This window comes from Oryza sativa, chromosome 7, assembly GCF_034140825.1.
Source record: "Oryza sativa Japonica Group chromosome 7, ASM3414082v1".
In the NCBI taxonomy this organism is placed as follows: Eukaryota; Viridiplantae; Streptophyta; class Magnoliopsida; order Poales; family Poaceae; genus Oryza; species Oryza sativa.
In genome coordinates, this window is record NC_089041.1 from 1,838,566 (window position 1) to 1,860,480 (window position 21,915).

The 21,915-nt window shown below is 37.7% G+C and overlaps 2 protein-coding genes across 5 annotated transcripts; one reads left to right on the forward strand and one right to left on the reverse strand.

The window, feature by feature from the left end:
• Window positions 1-5,515: 5,515 nt before the first annotated feature.
• Window positions 5,516-8,343, reverse strand: LOC4342346 (probable UDP-3-O-acylglucosamine N-acyltransferase 2, mitochondrial). Its single transcript, XM_015789650.3, has 10 exons — window positions 8,167-8,343; window positions 7,879-8,080; window positions 7,684-7,760; window positions 7,228-7,277; window positions 6,799-6,863; window positions 6,587-6,638; window positions 6,443-6,513; window positions 6,288-6,354; window positions 6,022-6,093; window positions 5,516-5,936 (listed from the first exon to the last, which is right to left on the reverse strand). The coding sequence occupies exons 1-10, from the start codon at window positions 8,291-8,293 to the stop codon at window positions 5,862-5,864; spliced, it is 858 nt and encodes a 285-aa protein (XP_015645136.1). The 5' UTR covers window positions 8,294-8,343; the 3' UTR covers window positions 5,516-5,861.
• Window positions 8,344-13,495: 5,152 nt separating this feature from the next.
• LOC4342347 (uncharacterized) lies at window positions 13,496-21,403 on the forward strand. 4 transcript variants are annotated; one of them, XM_015792214.3, is made up of 16 exons: window positions 13,496-13,718; window positions 14,423-14,835; window positions 14,918-15,143; window positions 15,264-15,515; window positions 15,592-15,701; window positions 16,154-16,249; window positions 16,332-16,419; window positions 16,680-16,909; window positions 17,179-17,363; window positions 17,570-17,769; window positions 18,026-18,358; window positions 18,492-18,593; window positions 19,303-19,600; window positions 20,060-20,208; window positions 20,293-20,577; window positions 20,965-21,403. In XM_015792214.3, the coding sequence occupies exons 2-16, from the start codon at window positions 14,525-14,527 to the stop codon at window positions 21,160-21,162; spliced, it is 3,063 nt and encodes a 1,020-aa protein (XP_015647700.1). In that variant the 5' UTR covers window positions 13,496-13,718; window positions 14,423-14,524; the 3' UTR covers window positions 21,163-21,403. The 4 variants fall into 4 exon arrangements, 1 of the variants encoding a protein (XP_015647700.1); XR_010742674.1 differs by lacking the exons at window positions 20,060-20,208; window positions 20,293-20,577; window positions 20,965-21,403 and having other exon boundaries at window positions 15,596-15,701; XR_010742673.1 differs by lacking the exons at window positions 17,570-17,769; window positions 18,026-18,358; window positions 18,492-18,593; ... (2 more) ...; window positions 20,293-20,577; window positions 20,965-21,403 and having other exon boundaries at window positions 16,777-16,909; window positions 17,179-17,330.
• Window positions 21,404-21,915: the final 512 nt, after the last annotated feature.

A 21,915-nucleotide genomic window follows, 5' to 3' on the forward strand; every position in this document is an offset into this window, starting at 1 on the left:
AGATTCAGGATTTTATTCCCATGGCGAGTTTGAAGTTTGTGCATCAGTTTCGCGTCTCTGCTAGGTTCAGACAAGTTAATACTAGCAGATTCAGGATTTGTTCCCAATGGCGAGTTTGAAGTATGGTCTACCTCTTCTGGATCAAGGGTGTTATGGATTATAGTCCAAGTGACTATTTGGCGCATATTGATCTTATCATCACGAGGTTTTTTTTAGAGATTGAAGTTTTTTATGCTACAAGGGAAATTCGTCTCAAGGTGGAGATTGTTAAATATGTTATCCGAATTTTAGGCCCACAGTATATCCGGATTAGTTATCTAATAGGACTCTACTTTATAGGATTAGTTTCCTATTAGGACTCCTAGATTTCTCCTATATATATCCTTGTAAGCCTTACGGGGAGGGTGCGATAGCCCAATGTATCCCCTGCGTTTGTATCTAATTCCTCTATAGTGATCATTGCCGGCCGGCGTCCGTAGTTTTTTTTCGCAAGGGTTTTCCACGTAAAAATTTGTGTCTCCGTTGTGCATCTATTTCATAACATGGATTGCTTCACAAGCCCGCCATCCTCTTCAAGCTCCTCCAGAACTATGTGTCACCTCTCCTAGCTCTAGCTTCACCTTCCTTGACAAGTTTTGCCTCTTACGCCTCAATATCGATCCCACGCCGTCTGCCACAGTGGATGAACTTGGTCACCTTTCCATACCTTAGTTCTTGGCCTCTAGTGTAATTGCCCACTATGACGAAGTTAAAATCGATGGTGATTTCTTAAACTTCTCTTCATTTTTAAGTTGACGGTGATTTTTAGAAAAATGTGGTAGTTGAAGGTGGTGATAAAACGGCTCTTATCCCAATTTTAGATACACGGACTGTACCATGACCTGTAAAAGAAAACGGAGGTAACATTATAAATAGGTAAACATGTTGTGTGCAAATTAAAAAGCTAGGCATTCCATGCAATTTGTCAAGATTCGAGATTGCCCGTGCAACGGTGCAAGCCAGCAATCGCGATGAGACATGGCATGTGAGACAAAAATATTTGGACACGAGTTTTTGTGGCTATATATGCGCGACTAATTATAATCAGGTCGTCTTCCCTGTAGATCAGGGCTCGGTCTAGTGAGCAAATCGATCACTGTAAACAAATGTCACTAATATGTTAGTGAAGTGGAGTATATGATGCAGTCCCCGTTGATGCTAGTAGAGCAACAGACTATAAACCAGCTATAAATATATTTTAAGAAGATAAAAAAAAAGATAAAAGTAGCGGGCTACATACTTATAGCCAGCTGCAGCACGGACTTTAAAACGTATGTGTGTATGATATGTGGGACCAGATATTGATTGTGTAGTATATTTATATATAACTATTGTGTAAATTGATTATTAAGTTAACTATAGATGACATCTATAAAGTTAGAAATTGGCTATTCTATTAAACTTGCTCGTACTAGTAGCTATGCCTAAAACTTTGGGTTATGTAGTGATCGATTTAATTGATAGAGTTGCACTACCTCGAGCCAGCCGTATCTTGTCCCCTCTTCCAACAACCACATGAACTCAGATCAAATACTAGAGCCCTAGTTGTAGTTAACTAGTGGAGTATACTGTACTAGTACTACTATTAGCAGGTTTTTTCGTTGATGAACACTACACGATCTGATCATTGATTTAGTATAGGCTTAATTAGTGTTTAGACACTCAAGTACTACAATACTCCTACATTGGAAGCTGATCGAACAAACAAATCTTGTACACATGTCCACTGGAATATTGTTACTATGATCATAATTAAGCAGGTTCATGATATTAAAGACTCGAGATTTAATTAGAAGACTAATTAAGTACACAACGACACTGTCTGCTAACAGTTTGGTTTAATTTGCAATAATTCGTGACCGGCCTATTACGATGACCATGATGTCTCAACGCCAGTCGCAGCAGCAGTACAGTACACTACTGGTGGCGACATAATATGTCAGCATCTGTGATCTTGTTCATCTCATCTCATCACTTGCAGGGATCAGTGCCCCCTACACCATTCATCATGTACTCCCATAATTAATTAATTGAGACCTATTTAAGCTAATGGTATTATTAATTATATATTTGATTAGTACATTGGAGTACGTAGAATTCTACTGTTGCAAACCACGCCGATGCGTGCTATCGATAGGAGTAAAATACTGTCCGCGAAGTCTGAAACTTGCACAGTCTTTGACGCATGCTTGCAGGTCTTCAGAAACCACAAGTTCAGAAGAACCCATCATCCGGCCGGCCATTATTTTAATCTGCCAATATTCCGTACGCTGTCAAAAGAAGAAGAAAGAACAGTCGAACAATGTTGTACAGCTCGATCCGCAGAATCGATCAGAGTTTAGTACTTACTACTATAATTGTTTAGCATGTAGAATTGATTAGAAGTAAGCACTAAAAGTTCAGAGGAAGTCAAGGAAGTTCAGAGGAATCAATTAACTTGCAGATTAATTCAACAAAGCTACCAGCTGATATATGCTCCTAATGATGATGATTGCCATGATCATAAACTTTAGATTCTTCCATGCTCCATGGTGAAGTCTTAAGCTAGTTTGGCTGTTTATATTAGGGCCTACACATAGGTCCTGATTGGATCCGGAGGGCTATTAAATAGCCCTCCGGAATCTTGCTATTTAGGAGTATTAAATGTAGATTACTGACAAAACCCATTACATAACCCTTAGGCTATTTTGTGAGACGAATCTAACGAGGTATAATAATCCATGATTTGCTACAGTGATGCTACAGTAATCAGTCGCTAATCATGGATTAATATACATCATTAGATTCGTCTCGCAAAATAGCCTAGGGGTTATGGAATCGGTTTTGTCGGTAATCTATGTTTAATACTCCTAAATAGCAAGATTCCGGAGGGCTATTTAATAGTTCGGAGGATCCAAACAAGGCCATAGTTAAAGTTCAGAAAAATGATTGTCCTTTTATCTGAAGAAGTATGTACTACTACTGTTGCATGCAATGAACACGTACATGAGAGAGTAGATGGATCTGATCGATACTGCTACTGATCATCCAGCCTTGCAAATTATCCAAGGACAGGACAGGGAGACAGAAACCAATCAATCAGACGAGAAGATTTGCGACTCGACGAACGGCCGGCCGCCATATAGGCAGGATTCCAAACAAGGCCGCGGTGATACCGTTGGGTTCTCAAAACCGCGCTTTTAATTTGATTCATCTGCTCGCCAATTAATCTTCCAATCTTTGATCTGTACTGCTCCAATCCACTGTTCGTATAGTATTAATTTTTAGTAATTTTTAGCTCGCCTTGGCTACCCATCTTAGTAGAGAAGTAAAGAGAGAGAAGAATGGTACTCTTCTCCTATCATAAATACTAATTGATTTAGCATAAATTTAGATCATTTTTACTGGTACTTTGATACGTCATCCCTGTTTCAGTCGATTTCTAAGTCCGTTCTCTTTTAGAAATAAGAAGAAGTCGTATAAAAAATCTCTTTAAAAAACTCGTATGCTAACTTGAGACGATTGGACTTTTAATTGCAGCTTACAATTTTATAAAAAAAATCCAAGCGAACAACAGTAATAATATTAAAATAGCCCTTCACCCACTGCAACACACGGGCATTTTTTTCTAGTTATGATAAATATAAAAGGTTTTGTTACTATGGCAATGCCTTCTTAAGGTGAATCTCTGTAGTGTAACATTTTGATTTTATCACAAGTCAAACCTCTCTGACTTTAATCTTGTTTATAGAAAAAAACATCAACATCAACACATACTAAATTAGATTTTATCAAAACCATCATGAAATATGTCTTGACATTGTATTTATCTGTTAGTGCATTTTTCTATAATTCAGTCAAAGTTAGAGAATCTCACTAAAGACAAAAAGAATAATTTTCAATATGAAACAGATGTGGTGTATATTTGATAAACTATTGATCAAATGCCAAAATATTTATAACCACAGTAACAGAATAGCAGTAAGGCAAAGCCATACGATACGACGACAGTCAGCATCTATCGTTTGACCCGTATATAAATGCATGGTACGAACGCTAAAAAACCAGCGTTACTACTTGATGAAATTATTGATCAGATTGGCAGTAGCTAGGCATGCTTTCATTTGATGGGTTTTTTTTTTTACTGGCATAGGATTCGCCGGAGTTGAGGTGAAACTTGTGTTCTTTGTACGGCGTGTCCGGCCAACAAAAGATGGGCAGCGTTGAGAGCCAATGCAAGGCAAAAGGGTTGAGTTTTTATCGGCAGATATGGAGGCCGGAATGGCGCAGGGCGGTCGGTCGGCCGGCCGGATTCGCGCGTCGGAGCATGGGTCACTACTCACTACTGTAGTCCCTTTTTTCCCTCTGCAAAATCCAGCCCTGCAACCTGCATCATTCCTGCTCTCATGTTCTATGGCTTCTTGCTGATTCGTTCAAAAAAAAATGCATTGTACTACATTTGTAGCATGAGTCTAGCTCTGTTTTGAAAACGCGGGATTGAAAAAACAGATGAATAGAATTTTTTTTTAAGATTTTGCTAGGAATACAAGTGCAAAATATAAAGTTCCGAAAACGGAATGATCGTTTGGTTAGGAGAAAACGTAGGAATCGGATAGTAAAAGATATAGACTCAAAGGGAATTTTCCAAGAGGTTAGAGCTCTTGCTAACCTTTTCTCCAAAATCTCTCTCTCTCTCTCTCTCTCTCTCTCTCTATATATATATATATATATATATATATATATATATATATATATATATAGTAAATTTGTTTGGTGCTCCATGGTGCCCGGGCACCATTGTTGAAATTGAGTATATACCCAATTCAAATGAGTATGAAACTTTTTCAATTACTTAGGTATTAACATTAACTACTTTACTAACTAGTTTAAAGCAAGTTTGAACTGAATTTGAACTTGTTTTTGTTAGATTTTGATTCTAGGTATATAGCATCCATACATATAATTAGTTAGGTATGTAATCATGGATTGTGAAATAAAGTTAAATTTGAGTTGTTTTGTTGATAAGTATAGGTATGAATCAAATTATTATAACTAGGTATATACTCACAATTTAAAAATTTTGAAAAATTTGAGTGATTTTGTGCATTAGATACCATGGTGTCCGGGCACCATGGTGCCCCATATGAGTGTCCTATATATATATATATATATATATATATATATATATATATATATATATATATATATATATATATATATATATATATATATATATATATATATATATATATATATATATATATATATATGTCATTCCATAGGAACTTCAAAGGAAAGGAAATGATTCAACCCTTATAAAGGATTTCATAGGAATTTTTCATATAAGATTGAAATCCTCCAAATTTACTATGTTTTTTTTTTTACAAGTCAAAGGGGTCTAGTAGTTAGAATACCTTATAGCTAGAAAAAAACAGAAGAGGATATTAAGTTACATGCACCAGATAGTTCACATGAAAGTTTAAACTGAAGCATAAGCTGAGGAGAAAAGATAGACAATTTACTTGTATTTCAATAGAGGACGATACATTGAGATGGATAGCTTAACATATTACATATCTGACAATAAAAAATGGCCTTCCAGAACTGTTGTTGATACAAACCAGAAGATAACAAATCAAATTTCAAATACTGAGATGGCTGAATATGGCGGCCCTTGTTCTACAAGTTGGGTCATCTCAGATGTTGAGGTAAAAGATATCAGTGATTCCATTAGACAAAATGGGGTATTGCATCAGCTTCACAGAGCAAACTACAAGCCTATACATCTGCTAAAAAAATATGGTTACATCATTTTGTTTTGGCGTCACAGGATTGTGTACATACTATCTTCTACCACCATCTTTCTTCGAAAATATGCGCAAGTTTGCAGTCTGCCGGCGCCATTCATTTATAGGGACCTAAATTCAGTGGGCACAGCAAACATTTGTGAGTGAAGGAAAAAGTTAAACATGTAATGTCATAGCTATAAAATGAAAGGCTTACTGCTGGAAACCCGCCATAGTCACCGGGTTTCTGAATATCCTTTGTCACCGAACTATTTGCTGCAAGCCGAACCTGTAAATGGATTGAGGAAAAAAAAATTGAATGGTTAAAGGGCCTTTAGAGTTGGTCAAGGCTTAAAAGAATAGATTGAGCAATGTAGTTAAATTTGTAATACAGATAAACACAAAACTGAATAGAGACTGAAGTAGTATTAAATCATGTTAGCAGGAAGCTATGAAAAAAGAACAGAGATGGGAAAACAGCACCTTTGAAGCAATGGAGACGTGATCCCGAATTGCCACCCTACCACCCAAGGTTACATAGTCCCCCAATCTGTTGATACATGCCAATGACACAAGTTACTAAATCTCAAAAAGCAGGCAAAATAAACATTTAGTCAATGAGATGAAGGAATGCATACGTTGCAGAACCAGCAATTCCTGCTTGTCCACAAATCATGCAACACTTTCCAATTACTACATTGTGACCAATCTGCAAGAGGAACTGTCAATTTGGACAACAAGGGCGGCGGAAGTCCAATCACATTAAGCAGAATATCCAATACCTGAACAAGATTGTCAATTTTGGTTTCATCTCCAATTACTGTATCTCTCCAACTGCACTTAGTAAATAATGATGAAAATTTCCGCTCGCGGGTTAGGTTCAACCAAACATATATTCACAAAGAAAGAGCTGATATTACAAAATGTTTGGTATATTTAAATCAACCATGGAGTGGCCAAAGGAACATTTGCCATTTCAAGGCTGACAAATTACCTCCCTCTGTCAATACATGTATTTGCACCTATCTCCACATGATTTCCAATTTTTACATGCAACATCTGGAGAAGCATAAAGCTTTTCAACATATAGCCATATGATGTTTCAATTGAATCCAAAACAAAACATCTAAATACAGTCTATGAGAGTGATAGTCATCAAACATTTGTATCAGAAGTACTTCTCCCATGTCACTGGCATTTTCTCAGTTTCTTTTTTCTGTATCTCTGATACCAGGTAAGCACATTGGGTGAACGTGACAAATGAAGGACTGAGCATTTCCTTATCCTTTTAATACAAAATGAACCCTCTTTGCGATCCTAGAATATTTCAGCTAACCATTTCACTGCCCTTCCATTTGGAAACTACTAACTCATCATCTTCACAGAACGTTTACTAAGAAAAGGGTTGTTAGAGAGTACTAGCCTGCAGTTTCTTCTTAACCTGTCCATCATCCCCCACAAAGAAACCAAAACCTGAAACAGATGCATCAAACTAAATAGCATCAGGATGCAAGTTTTAATGCTTGATCGGAGTACATAAATCAATATCTACTGGAGCATCAAACAAGAATAGCATAAAAACAAAGGAAACCCAAAAGGTTGACATTTAAATAGATGGACTGGACTTCAATCCACAACAATAAATGTAATTGGGCAAAAGTAGTGAAATTCTGAAGACAGTTCACAAGTTGAGAATTTTTTTTCCTAGTTTGACATGTGTGCAGGTAGCAGAAAGAATCCAAGATTGCAGCAATCTTGCTAGTTACTAGTACCCTCACTGGCAGAAAGAGTCCAAGATTGCAACAGTCTTACTTATCCCTCACTGCATCGTTGATATCATGTAATCGTTTGAGAACTGAATACATAGATGTATGCTCACCATCTTGACCAATGCAGGCGCCATTGTGGAGAGTGCAGAACTCGCCCACCGAACAATTGCTCAAAACAACATTGTACCTGCACACACATCAACATCAAGCACACTCAGCTCACTACCAGCAAAATCAAATCACCAAATCAAACAGAATTCCCCCCTTTGTATTCAGATCGAATCGTAGATTAGAAACACCATTACCAGATCCTGGTTGACTGACCGATGGACACGGAGGGCCCGACCACGGCTCCCGAGCCGACGACGACATCCTTGCCAAGAACGGCGCCGGAGTGCACGACGGCGCCGGCCTCCACCACCGCGGTGGGGTCAACGGACGCGGCCCTGTGCAAGACGCCCCCGCCGTTGTGCCACGGGACGAACTCCCCCGAAGCAACCGCCGCATCTGGAAACATCCAAGAAGAAGCTAAGCTAAGCTAACTCAAGATCAAGACGGGAAGCATATATAGGAGAATATAAGTTGATTGCTACCGGAGGAAGCAGCGGAGGCGCCGCCGAGGAACCGCGCGAGGCGAGCGGCGTGGCGCGGTGGTGCGGAGAGCCGGAACACCGCCGCCGCCGCCATGGGAGCCGCGGTTCTGCGCAGAGCGGCCGCCATGTCTAACAACGGCGGCGATTCAAGGTTTGAGCGCGGCGTTCGCCGGCGGCGCGGGTAGGTGGGTCTGGGGACTCGGCTTTCAGGCCCATGGGTGGGCAAGGAGATGGGCCAGCGTGCTGGGCTAAGAGGAGAGAAAATTGGGCTGGCCTTCAGCCTGTAGAATAAAGAAGACAAAATTGGTTATATAGCATCAATGTTCACGTTTTTTTATTTTATAGTATCGAAAGATACCGGTTCACTTTAATAGCATCTAAAGTCCACATTGTTTTCCGTCCGTCTTGATTGCTATTGACTCAGCCACGCACACGGTATGATGTCTCTACCCCTCATTGCCATGTATTCTACTCGGGTACTATTAAAGTGAACCGGTATCTTTCGGTGCTATAAAACCAAAAACGTGAACTTTAGATGCTACTATATAACCAATTTTCCCAATATAGAAATGAAGGAATGCCATAAGCCTATAATAACTTATTGAGTGGAGGAATTAAAAAAAAAGAAAAAAGGGGAGGATGAAAAAGGAAAGGGGGAGAAAAAACTATTCCCTTTCTTAAAATGTGCCTTCTTCGTGTTTGAAATTTGGTATGAAATTATTGACGAAGAATTTGATCTAAAATATAAAAACTTCTAGTGTGCTACTTCTCATAAATCACTTGTTTATTTTTACCTAATGTTATCCGCAATGCACCCTTCCAGGCTTCCACTCCCCATCCCCTCATTTAGTGACATTATATCACTTTTCTTTTAACCTTAATTCCTCCGAAAAGACCCCAAAAGTCTTTTTATGGAGTATATTGGAAGGAGTGAGTAATAATTATTTCGTTTATTATTATGATTATTAGTTAAATTTGAATTATAGAACTTATTTTTGAATTTGAATTTTTGGTTCTTTCATCGTAGTGTATTTTATAGCATTTATTTTTTAGTCGCTAAGGACACATATGTATAAGTTTTACTCATAAATAATTTTTTATTTAATAATAAGCTATTTGGATAAGCATATGAATAAGCGAAACAATGTGGCTGGAGGAGTGGAAAGAGTTTAGATAAATTTCTAAAATTCCTTTATTTTCAAATATAGAAACTGTTAGAAATTGAAACTAAAACCGAAAGAAAAGAAACTAGAAGTGTGACAAACACACAAAAAAAAACCAGTGACGAGGCCCACAGATTCATGAAAATGGAGAAAGCAGCATGAAACTTTAGTCCGCACTCGCCCCACCGAGCGAAAAGTTATTCAAGCCCACAGATTCACAGGTCTTTCATGTGGTTGAAGGAATCTCACGGAAATTAAACTTAGGGCTTGCTTAGTTGGCAAAACATTTACCCATACATGTTACATCGGATATACGGATACACATTTGAATTATTACACGTAGTCTAATAACAAAATAAATTACAGATTTCGCCAGGAAACTGTGAAACAAATTTATTAAGCCTAATTAATCCATCATTAGTAAATATTTACTTAGCACCACATTGTTAAATCATGACGCAATTAGGCTTAAATAATTTATCTCGCAATTTCTCGGCGAACTGTGTAATTGGTTTTTTTCTACTTTTAATACTTCATGTATGTGTTAAATATTCGATGTGACAGTATGAAAAATTTTGTTTGGGAAGTAAACATGCCCTTAAGAAAATCTGTAGTACGATCCAAATGAGCCCATCCACAAAGGAATACTTTAGGAGTTAGGACGGCTGACAAAAGTGATCAGGCATAGAAAAATGGACGAATCAACTAAAATATAAATAACCCTTTGCATTTATATTATTAGTGATTTAAAAACTAGTGATGTAAAATAGACTAAAGAAAATTCCAAAATTAATTTTAAAATTACATTTCGGTTGGCTACGGCTGATAAGCCAATATAACAAAATACAGACATTAACGTTGATACTCCCTCAATCTTAAAATAGAGTAACATAGTACTAGCATACGCACACTTTAGGACAAAATATAGGAATTCATGGCAATAGTAGGTTATAGGCTGTATATGTTACTATATTTTACTCTTCCCGTTGTAAAACATAGGGATTATGATGTGTCTTCGTTAATTTTGGTTAATAACTTAATATATTTTAGGATGGAGGGGTAGAAGTTGTAGAACGGTGAAAGTGGTTAAGGGTAAGTACTATGAGCATCCAAGCACAATCTTTTAGATGTCACATAAGCTAAAATAGTGAGGTGGAGGAGAGAAGAGATGAGAGAGATAAGCAGCCACCTCTCATGCAAGAGGCAACCACTGTATAAAATTCAAGACAAAAGGAGAGAGGGGAAGAGTAGACTGGACAAACAAACATTGGGGCTAATGTATTAAAATTAGTATAGATGTGATATATTGTACATGTTACCTCTACATTTATTAGTTGATGATGTGGTCAAGATTAGATACAACATCCACCTCTTTTATAAAACTTGCCCTAAGATTGATATTTTATTTTGAAGGAGGGAGTACACAGTGGGTCTGTTCTGTTATTATTTTTCACGGCTGCGGCACAGCCGACACGAACAGAGCCGTACTCAGTGTGCGCAGCTGCAACCGCAGCCGCAGCCATGGTAGCCGACCTACCGAACGCTCCCGTTGATGGTCTTAAGGCTGTGTTTGGGAGGAGCCGACACGTAAAACGAAGTACGTATTATTACATGATTAACTAAATATTAATTATTTTTTAATTTAAAAGGATTAATATGATTTTTTAAAACAACTTTCGTGTAGAAATTTTTTATAAAAACACACAGTTTAGCAGTTTGAAAAATATGTGTGTGAAAAATGAGGGAGGTGAGTTAGAAAATCTGGGGGAAGAACACGGCCTAGGCGGTCAGCAGCGAATTTTGGTGAGCAGTGTTGGTCGGCAGCGTGCTCTGGATTATGGATGAAACTGGTTCGGATAGTTTCCGTCTGTCCGGACCATTTTTCGGATTCGGATAGTTTCGGTCGGAATTATCCGGAAATTATCGGATTCGGAAACGAATTCGGATATTTTTTTCTCGGAAACGAAAACGAATACAATAAGGGTACTATCCGTCGGAATCAGAAAACGGTCGGAAACTATCCAGAATTTTTTTCGGATATCCACAAACATTGAACAAATTTTAGAAAAAACACGTATATATACATAACTTTTTCATACGAAATCGGATGAAGATAAACTTTATATCAATATTGTAGAGCTCGATGAGATCTACAACTTTATTATTGACTATTTTATTATTTGAGGTCATTTAAGGGTCTAAATATTCATTATAATATACCATATTAATTTTACAAAATCTTAGATCTACAATTCAAACGACATCTGATGGAGATGTGTTCCATATCAAAATTGTAGAGCTTAATGGGATCTACCACTTTGTAGTTTATAACATTTGTATTTGAAGGCATTTAAAGTATAATACAAACATTACAAGTTTTGAAGATGTGAAGTAAAATAAATAACATCTCTAATTTATACAATGGTAAGTAAGTTATATATCTAGTAAAAGGTCTTGGGAATAGAAAATAATAATCATATTTGCATATGGTCTTAGAGGAAATCGATTATCACATACGGTTGTGGGACCGTCTACAAAATTGACGATATAAATGTTGGAGATGTTGAACTAAAATAATAAGTGATATCTCTTCCTTGATCAAGAAACTCAATTTGAGGGGTTTTTTATATACCGGTAAATATTCGCTACCGTATTCGTTCCGTCTCGTATTCGCTCCGTATCTGTATTCGATAATATTCGATTTCATTTCTAATTAAAAAAAATAATAAAACTAGTTTTCGTCCGTTTTCGATCCGTTTTCATCCCTCTGATGCCGCCGGCACGAGCGGAAAGGTCCCTGCACAGCACAGCACTACACCTCCGCTGGTAGGGTAGCCACACGTCCGTCTTGCCATCTTGGTGTGCCTTGGTGCTTCTGACACGTAGGCCACCGAGTGAGCATTTTATATTTTCTACTTACCTTTCGGCAACGATTTCTTTTTAGTTTATTTATTATTATCACTCCTCACATGCACATGTCACTCCTGTTGTTTATGTTACTCCTATATAACATCATCCATTGTACAGTACTAGTACCATGTGGATTTTTTTATTTTTTTAGACTTTTTTATTTTAAATTTTATTAATAGACGTTTCTAAAAAGTATTTCCAAATCAGAATCCCGTGGCCAAATAACTTTGTCAAGACAGTGTTGTTAGCTAGCGTGACATTCAATTTTCAGAAATACTTTTTAAAAAGATCTATTAATAAAATTAAAAAAATAAAAAAATTATACCACATGTCAATGTGTGTTCTTCCGATAATGCTTGCTAGTACAGCAAGCAGCAACCTTAGCACGGAAGAAATGATGAATTCCACAGGATGGATTATGGTTTCTTCGGTACTAGTAGTAATTCCTGTTTGAGGATTTTTCACAAAATTATGAGTTTCTCCGGCTCTAATTTAAAGAGCAGAAAAGTTCAACAAAAGCATATGATATACCAACTTGACTACGCAATCAGCAGGCAGCATCTATTCCTTGCAACAAAAGAATGTACCAGTACTGTTCCATCCAGATCCGGGCATCTCACATTGTCATTGTCAGCTCCTCCACAATTAAGCAACCTAGCCTTAATCATCTGCGCTTCCCAACGCCCAATTTGTTCGGTAGTGATAAAAATAAAAATACAGGAAACTATTAAAACACTACTAATTGAGTTTTAATTTTTTTTTAAAAAATAAATTTATCTAAATATTTTAAAATAATTTCTATATATAAAGTTTTTGTACAAAATATATCAGCTGTTTAAGAAACATGTTAAGAGACACCCAAATAAAATAAATCTGACGTGTGTCTCTCTTTCTTCTTGTTGCTTCTTGCAAGTTAAACCAAACCAACCCAAACCAAAGCAGCAGCAGCCAGCAGGAACAGCAAATTAAATTTGTCCAATTAATGCCATGTTTAGTTTCAAGATTTTTCTTTAAACTCTAACTTTTCCATCCAAACTTTACTACGTATAAACTTTTAACTTTTTACTACACACAAACTTCCAATTTTTCTATCACATCGTTTCACTTTCAACCAAACTATCAATTTTGGGTGAACTAAACACAGCTTTTTTTTTCCTGGTTTCTTTCTGCTTCTGTGTTCTTACCCACCTTTTTTTTTCCTTTCCAATTTCCATTTCGTAGTTTACTTTACTTGTTTGTTCCTCCTCTTCTTCCCTGACACGACACGAACCCGACCACACGAGCCTTCTCCGCTCGCGCCGCCGCCGTCCACGCCCATCGCTCGCCGTCGCCCCCCCCGCAATTCTCGTCGCCTTCGAGGCGCGCGCTGGTCCGCCGCCACGCCGGCTGTGTGGGGGTCTCGCTTGCCCAGATCGCTTCGGCTCGCCTCTTCTTCCCCGACATCGCGTCTCCGCCTTTCCTCCCCGCCGCCGCCCACAGGTGAGCTCCTCGTATGAATTCTGAGCCACAGCAATTATTTTGCAAATGTGCCAAGGTAGAAAGCATCCTGTAGTACAGAGCAACAAGCTTTTTTTTTTTTTGCATGTGTGTTCTTCCCCCATGAAGAGACAAGTGAACAATTGCTGCCAGAACTTTTGTTTTTCGTATGTGTGTTCCTCCTTCCTGAAGGAAGAGATAATTGAACAATTGTAGGAGTCTTGGTACCAGAACTTTTTTTTTTTATGTGTGTTCTCTTCCCCTGAAGAGTTAAGGGAACAATTGTAGGAAGACCTAGTACTAGAACCACTGCAGTAAAATAGGGGCTTTACTATACAGCTAATGAAATAAATATACCTTGTAGGATACCATGCTAATGTGTTTAAATTGTGTTATCTTCTGCCTGTGGGAGTAGCAAACAATCCACGCATTTTTTTTAGGATCCTTCCTTTTAAGTTGAATTCAGGGCAATGCATTGAATAAATTCGTTTGATCTGTTAATTTATGAGCAGCAAGGCACATTCTAGTTTCGTGTGAAAAAAGATGGATTTTTCTTGCGTCCACTTCATGTTTCTGTTTATCTTAGTATGTTTCATTTTTGTCTTATGCCTCTGAATATCTTTTAGAAATGATTTCTGATGTTGACGTTTGAGTTCACTACTCGCTTGAATGAGTTTATACATCAGCATTTTTTTTTATTTATGCAGCTCTGACCACAAGTCTGGAACATTTCTCCAGTGACCAAGTGCTCACACTTTCTGCTTCGGTTTCAATTATGAATTCTCAGTGACTCAGGGAGCCATATTTCTATGGGAAGAGAAAAGCTGCGCAAGCAACGTTCTGGTCGTCTGATTGAAACCCTCAAAATGGAGAGGGTCAGGACTATCCTGACTCATAGATACCCATACCCACATGAGCACTCAAGACATCTCATGATTGCTGTATTTGCCATCTGGCTTTTCTTCGTTTCATCGGATAACTTGCAAACTCTTATAATGAAGTTGGACAAGAATTTCAAATGGTGGTCGATGTATGCTTGTTTAATTGGTTTCTTCTATTTCTTCTCATCACCTTTTATTCGAAAGACTATCAAACCGAGCTATTCAAATTTTAGTCGTTGGTAAGCAACCTCTTGAGTCTGTGAGAAGGTAAATTAAGCAAAACATGGTGTATTTGTTCTCTAAAGCCGTTCCCTGCTGCAGGTATATTGCTTGGATATTCTTGGCAGCATTATACCATCTCCCCAGTTTTCAGTCAATGGGGTTGGATTTACGGATGAACCTTTCTCTTTTCCTCACCATTTATATCTCCTCTCTAATTTTCTTGATCGTATTTCATGTCATCTTTCTTGGCCTGTGGTATTTGGGCCTCGTTTCTCGTATGGCCGAGAAAAAACCAGAGATGCTTACTATAATCCAAAATTGTGCAGTAAGTTTCTTTGGATACAGTAATTATAGAAGTGTTTTTTTTATTTTCACCTAATCTTGTTTAGTTACCACTTATCAGCTGTTCCTTATCTATGTTTTTGCATTTTGTGCTGTGTTGCAGGTTATAAGTATAGCTTGCTGCGTACTTTACAGCCACTGTGGTAACAAAACTATTACGAGAGATAAATCCATTGACCGTAGAACTGCTAGCTGGGTTGCGTTCTCTCTGTGGAAAAAACATGATGACAATTCACTGATTTCAAAGCTATTGCGCATGCATAAGTTTAAAGAGCAGATTTGCTCATCCTGGTTTGCTCCGGTTGGCTCTGCTAGCGATTACCCTCTCCTATCTAAATGGGCAATTTATGAAGAAGTTAGTATTGCTTCACCTTCTGTGTTTCTCTTGATTTTTTTTTAGTTTATTCTTATTTTTTTTATGTTTGCTCCAGTTAGCTTCTAATGGATCCGGGCATTCCAATGACATTTCACCTGTCTACTCTTTATGGGCTACATTCATTGGTCTTTACATAGCCAATTATGTCGTGGAGCGGTCAACCGGGTATGTCAACTATCTTAACGTATCCACCTGATAACTCACTTGTGTACTATGGAAATTTAGAAGACAAATATATGGATTCTTTCATCTTGAAAAAGCAACAGTTGATATTGGAAAGGGAACTAACTTCACCATTTGTTCATATAACAGAGCTGTATATAATATGTTAATGTTCGGTTTTTTAACTTTCAGCTACATGAATATTTAGACATGTTCACAATTTCACATGCTTATGAAATCTAGGAGATAACTAAAAAGGGAAAAACCATGTTCACACTGTGTAATGGCCGTGTTTTGGGTTTTCTACCACAAACCAGATCATTTGAAATATAATGATCTGAGTTCTAATTCTTTTTTGTATAATGGCCAAATAATAAAGAAACTAATTGTTTCCTTGGTTATTTAGTTTTTCTCAACTCACTTTCTTATCTTTGTTTCATTCGAGTTGCTTATAGATGGGCTCTAACTCATCCTTTGACAATGTCGGAGTACGAAAAATTGAAGAAACAACTGAAACCAGATTTTGAGGACATGGTTCCTTGGTACTCTGGGTATGCTGATGACACTCTACCTCTTGCTACCTCGCTTGGTGTACACAGTGACTAAATATTCGTCGATTTGCTTGCTCTGCAGGACATCAACTGATTTATTTAAAACCGTTTTTGACCTCATGGTATCTGTGACTCTTTTCGTTGGTCGGTTTGACATGCGGATGATGCAGGTATGTGACCTGTTGAAGTTGAAACTTGTTCCTCACTTCCTCTTTTTATTTTGGTTGTTAGTTTTCAGCTTTTCCTTATCTCGTGAAGTCATGATCCCCTCTTCACTATTTTTTTCCCACTATGTTTCCTGTTAAATGGATAGCACTAGAATGATATATATATACTTCCTTTTACATTGTGGTTTATGTTTTCACTTCCTATCGAGGTCATTTGTCCTGTTAACTTAACCATTGATATTTTCTTTTTAATTCTTGACCAGGCTGCTATGAACAAAACTCCAGATGAATCTAAGAGTAGTGACCTGTTTTATGATCATCTTGATGGAAAAGACGAACTCTGGTTTGATTTCATTGCAGATACTGGTGATGGTGGCAACTCGACTTATGCTGTAGCACGGTTACTTGCTCAACCTTCTTTAGCCATAAAATCGGATGGCTCTAGGCAGACATTTCCCCGTGGACAGCTACTCCTTATTGGTGGAGACCTAGCGTATGTTTCTATCTTTGGTCATACAATTTGCGTTGTAAAAAATTCTCGATTAATATGGCCTAAGTCAAGGCGAGCAAAATAATTCATCGCAGAATGTTTTTGTTCTGCAAGCTGAAATTTTAGCTATGGATGATATCATATATTGTTTTTGTGTCATCTCATTAGTACCCTTTCCATTGTTATTAGTTAACTTATACAGTTTTGGAGTTTCCATATTGATATTAGTGTACTATTCCACAAAGATGATAATTTTGTTCCTTTTCCCACAGATATCCAAATCCGTCTTCATTTTCATATGAACGGCGTTTTTTCTGCCCTTTCGAGTATGCCCTCCAGCCTCCTGCTTGGTATAAACCTGAACATATAGCATTGGAGAAACCTGAACTTCCCCTTGGAGTTTCTGAGCTCAGGAAATATCGTGGACCACAGTGTTTTATGATTCCTGGAAACCATGGTAACTGTCACACATCTGTAATTTTATGCAGTAGCATCATGGTTTACAAAGTTTTCTTACCATGTATTCCTTGTCATTCGCTGATGTGTTCTATTTGTTATGCTAATGATGTTTTGGTATGGAATACCCAATTATATTTCCATGACGCTACTGTGGGTTGATCTATTGAAAAACAGGACTGACAAAATCCACATTGTTTTGAGCAGATTGGTTTGATGGACTGCACACATTCATGAGGTATATCTGTCATAAAAGTTGGCTGGGTGGGTGGTTCCTACCTCAGAAGAGGAGTTATTTTGCCTTAAAGCTTCCTAATGGGTGGTGGGTTTTTGGCCTTGACCAAGCTCTTCATGGTGACATTGATGTCTATCAGTTCAAGTTTTTTGCAGAGCTATGTCAACAAAAGGTAAGTACATTGCGTCATCTTTAGGCTATTAGCAAATTATTTTTGTGGTGAATGCTATGGTCTACATTTGTGAATTTGTTGTTTCGGTTCTTCTAGTGAAAACACAATTTGATTGTAGTACACCAGTGACATTATTCTACAGGTTAGTAATATGTACTAGACGTTGTTATCATGACCAGAAAATTATGCATAATTTCACGTGAAGTTTACCGCGTGTGGGTTTTCTTATTGACTAATACTACTTGTAACTATGCAGGTTGGAGAAAGTGATTCTGTAATTCTTATAACTCATGAGCCAAATTGGCTTCTTGATTGGTACTGGGGTGATAAAACTGGAACAAACGTTGAGTATTTAATACGTGAATACCTCAAGGGAAGATGCAAACTGCGGATGGCTGGGGATCTGCACCATTATATGCGCCATTCTTTCATTGAATCTAAAGAACCAGTTCATGTGCAACACTTACTTGTAAATGGTTGTGGTGGGGCCTTTCTGCATCCAACACATGTCTTTGAGAATTTCAGAGAATTTTATGGGAACAAATATGAAACAAAGATTGCATATCCTTCTTATGACGATTCTAGCAAGGTAAGGTTGATTCCTGCTTGTGTGCCTTCAGCCCTTCATTTGGTTCATTACATAGCAGAGCTTGCCCTTTCATGTTCATGAGCCGATTCTATTTATTGCCAATTTGACTTCTCTCCATTGTTTGCCCTTCCAGATTGCACTTGGTAATATTTTGAAGTTCCGAAGGAAGAATTGGCAGTTTGATGTGATTGGTGGTTTTGTGTACTTTGTTTTGGTTTTCTCGATGTTTCCGCAGGTGAGAGACTAAATTATTTATGAATTATTTAATTCATAGTAAATCATTTTGCTTATGCACTATGTGGTTAATGTGAATACTTATAGCCTAGAAAGACCATCCAATTTTCATATGCACGAATGCTATATTGTAAAGTCCATGAAGGATTGTTCTCCAACAGCATATTATATGCTTGTCTGATTAAAGTAGTATCGTATATGTTTGGCACGGAAAAATAACCTTGGTGGTATGAGTTCATTGATGATTATGCCCTGCTACTTACAATTGATATTGGACATGACCTATACTCTCCAGAGTATTTTAGGACTTAAGAATAATGCCTGATATCCTCTATATAGTTTTGTTTTTTGTTGCGTTGAATTGGATTTAGGAAAATTATTAGGGCTTTGCTCATAGAATCATTTCAGGCCTATTCCCAAGGGCGCATTAACATATCTGAGACTTCATGAACATTTCTCATAGGTTCATAGTTGTACTTTGTAGGTTTAGTTGCCTGTAGTCTGCTCCATGAACTCTATGGACCAACAGTTGGTGATAAATAATGTTCATCTAGACAATTAATGTGCATGCACCATATAATAGAAGCTAAAGCAACAAGAACCACATTTCAACTTTGGGCACTAGAGTATCAAATTTATATTAGAGCAGTGCTAGAAGTTTCTCAATTACTGTTCTTTTGTGGCCTGACATAAGTATATATTATTTTCAGTGTGATTCCTTTCGTATCTTACGTGAAGACTCTTGGGCTGACCGTGTCAATAGTTTCTTCACTGCAATGTGGAATGTTGTTTTTGAGATTCTGGAGCATTCCTATGTATCCCTGGCTGGTGTTGTTACTCTATTGATGGTATCTTTTTTCTTTGTACCCACAAAACTATCGCGTAGAAGACGTGCCTTGCTTGGTTTTCTTCATGCTGTGGCCCATCTAACTTCAGCAGTGATACTGATGCTGCTTATGGAATTGGCTATTGAGATATGCATCCGCAACAATCTATTGGCAACATCAGGTCGGTGTGTTATCTTTCTTTTTTTTTCATGCATCGTTGCTTGATATATCATGTAATGTTTGTGCAAGCTTTAATCCTGTGTTCTCTCTTGGTTTAAGATGGCAGCATTCCATTTTTACCACGGCTTACCACAGCTGTCAGAAACTTAATGCGGTTCTATAATAGTCTATATTATTTAATGTCAATTTCTTTGGTTATAACTCCATTTTTTTTTCATAAGAACTTGTGTCTAACTTTATTGTTACAATATGGGTAATGGTAGTCATCCTAAGGTTATCAGAAATGTTTGGAGAAGAGACTAGGACAGTGTACTAACTTGCAACCATTGTGTATTCTTGAATTGGTTTCTTATACCCTTTTATGAGTTGGCAATGTGGCACGTGTTTATTTGTACCTCTATTTTATGTCTCAACTATTTAATGCCTGAAATGTTCATTTTCTATTCCTGTCCTTATCCAGGCTACCATACCCTCTACGAGTGGTATCGCAAGGTCGAAAGTGAGCATTTTCCTGATCCCACAGGACTTCGCACTCGTCTGGAACAATGGACTTTAGGTCTTTACCCTGCATGCATTAAGTACCTGATGTCTGCATTTGACATCCCTGAGGTTATTCTTCATAAATATACCAGAATCGCTATTTCTGAGTTCCTGTACCATTTTCAACCCTGTAATGTATATTTGCTATTTCAGGTTATGGCAGTTACGAGGAGCACAATCTGCAGAAAAGGAATAGAGTCCCTTCCTCGAGGAGGAGCGATCATCTACTATGTTTGCGTCTTCCTGTACTTTTGGGTCTTGTCAACACCAGTTGTATCACTGGTGTTTGGGAGCTACTTATACATATGCATAAACTGGTTTCATATTCATTTCGATGAGGCCTTCTCCTCACTGCGCATAGCCAATTACAAGGCATTTACACGGTTCCATATCAAGAAGAATGGAGACCTTGAAGTTTTCACCTTTGCTGTCGACAAGGTAAGAAGCCTGCCGATTTAATTTATGTTTGTCAGCTTAGCAATGCATCGATCAAACATGCTCGCTCTCCTACATCTTTCATGTATCTGGAACCCCAAGACTAAGATATTTATTTAACTCCTGGAAGGCATCTGTAAAACATCCAAAAAAGTTCTCAAGAAGCAAATAGCATTTCCTATTGATTTTTCTCCAGAACTAGACTAGACCTAGGTTATGTAGACTCGGAATTATATGTCGCACACTGTTCCCAAGGATTAGCAAAATCGAAATAGTGAAATTCTTGGGTCATTTCAATGGGTTAAGTTATGGATTTTTTCAGTGAGACCTACATAAATGTTTCTCTTTAGAAAGAACCAAACAAGCTGTTGTGCTTTGTGAATCAATCAGGTGCCAAAAGACTGGATGCTGGATCCAGACTGGGACATGGAGCCAAAGGAGCCATTCCAGATGAGCTACACCAGGAAGTTCCCCAGCAAATGGAGGGCCGCCTCCGGCTCGGACCCAACCAATGCGGTGCGGATCGTCGACCATTTCGTCATCCCTCGGACACCCCCAGATTCCCCAACCTCAGGATCTGCTAGTTGATCAATTGTAGCCTAGCTTAAGATCATAGTGTTGTAATGTACAGTGTAGTAGCTATCTTGTTCTATCTCCCTGTATAAATTGTACAGCAACACAAGAAGCCTTCTGACATACTCTAGCATAGAAGAAATAGGGAAAGAAAAAGAAAATGAGAAAAGGGTAGGATGGGGCACTGCTTGTAATGCTACAGATGTTTTTGTTAAACGAAACATTATTGGTTCAGTAATGATGGTTCATTGTTGTATGATCATTGTGCAAATTGCCTCTGATGCCTGGGCAAGTGACTTGATGGGAATTTTGTGCTGTCAGTTTGTCAACTCTACTGTTTATGGTCACTCCTAGTTTTGGTGCCATACCCGTTTATGATTGAGTACTTACTACTACTAAATGACTGTGTATCAATGCAGGTAATAACATTGTTTCGATCAGATGTTTATCTTGACGATAACATTAACAGATGATGTTGCCTGCCAAGTTTTCTCGATATCTCTAATTCAACAGTAAGTAATTCGTTCCTGGCAAATATTCACTCGATATCTTTGCTTGTTGGCTTATTAGACATAGTCAATTTTAAATTTTAAATTTCATTTTTAGAGTTGATTTTATGATTTATTTTATCCTTTTTTTCTGCTCTTATCTTTAAAACTACTAATAATACAAATATAAATTTTAATCATATACTACTTCCTTTTTTAATAGATGACGATGTTCACCTTTTGTCACACGTTTGACCGTTTGCTTATTAAAAAAATTTAC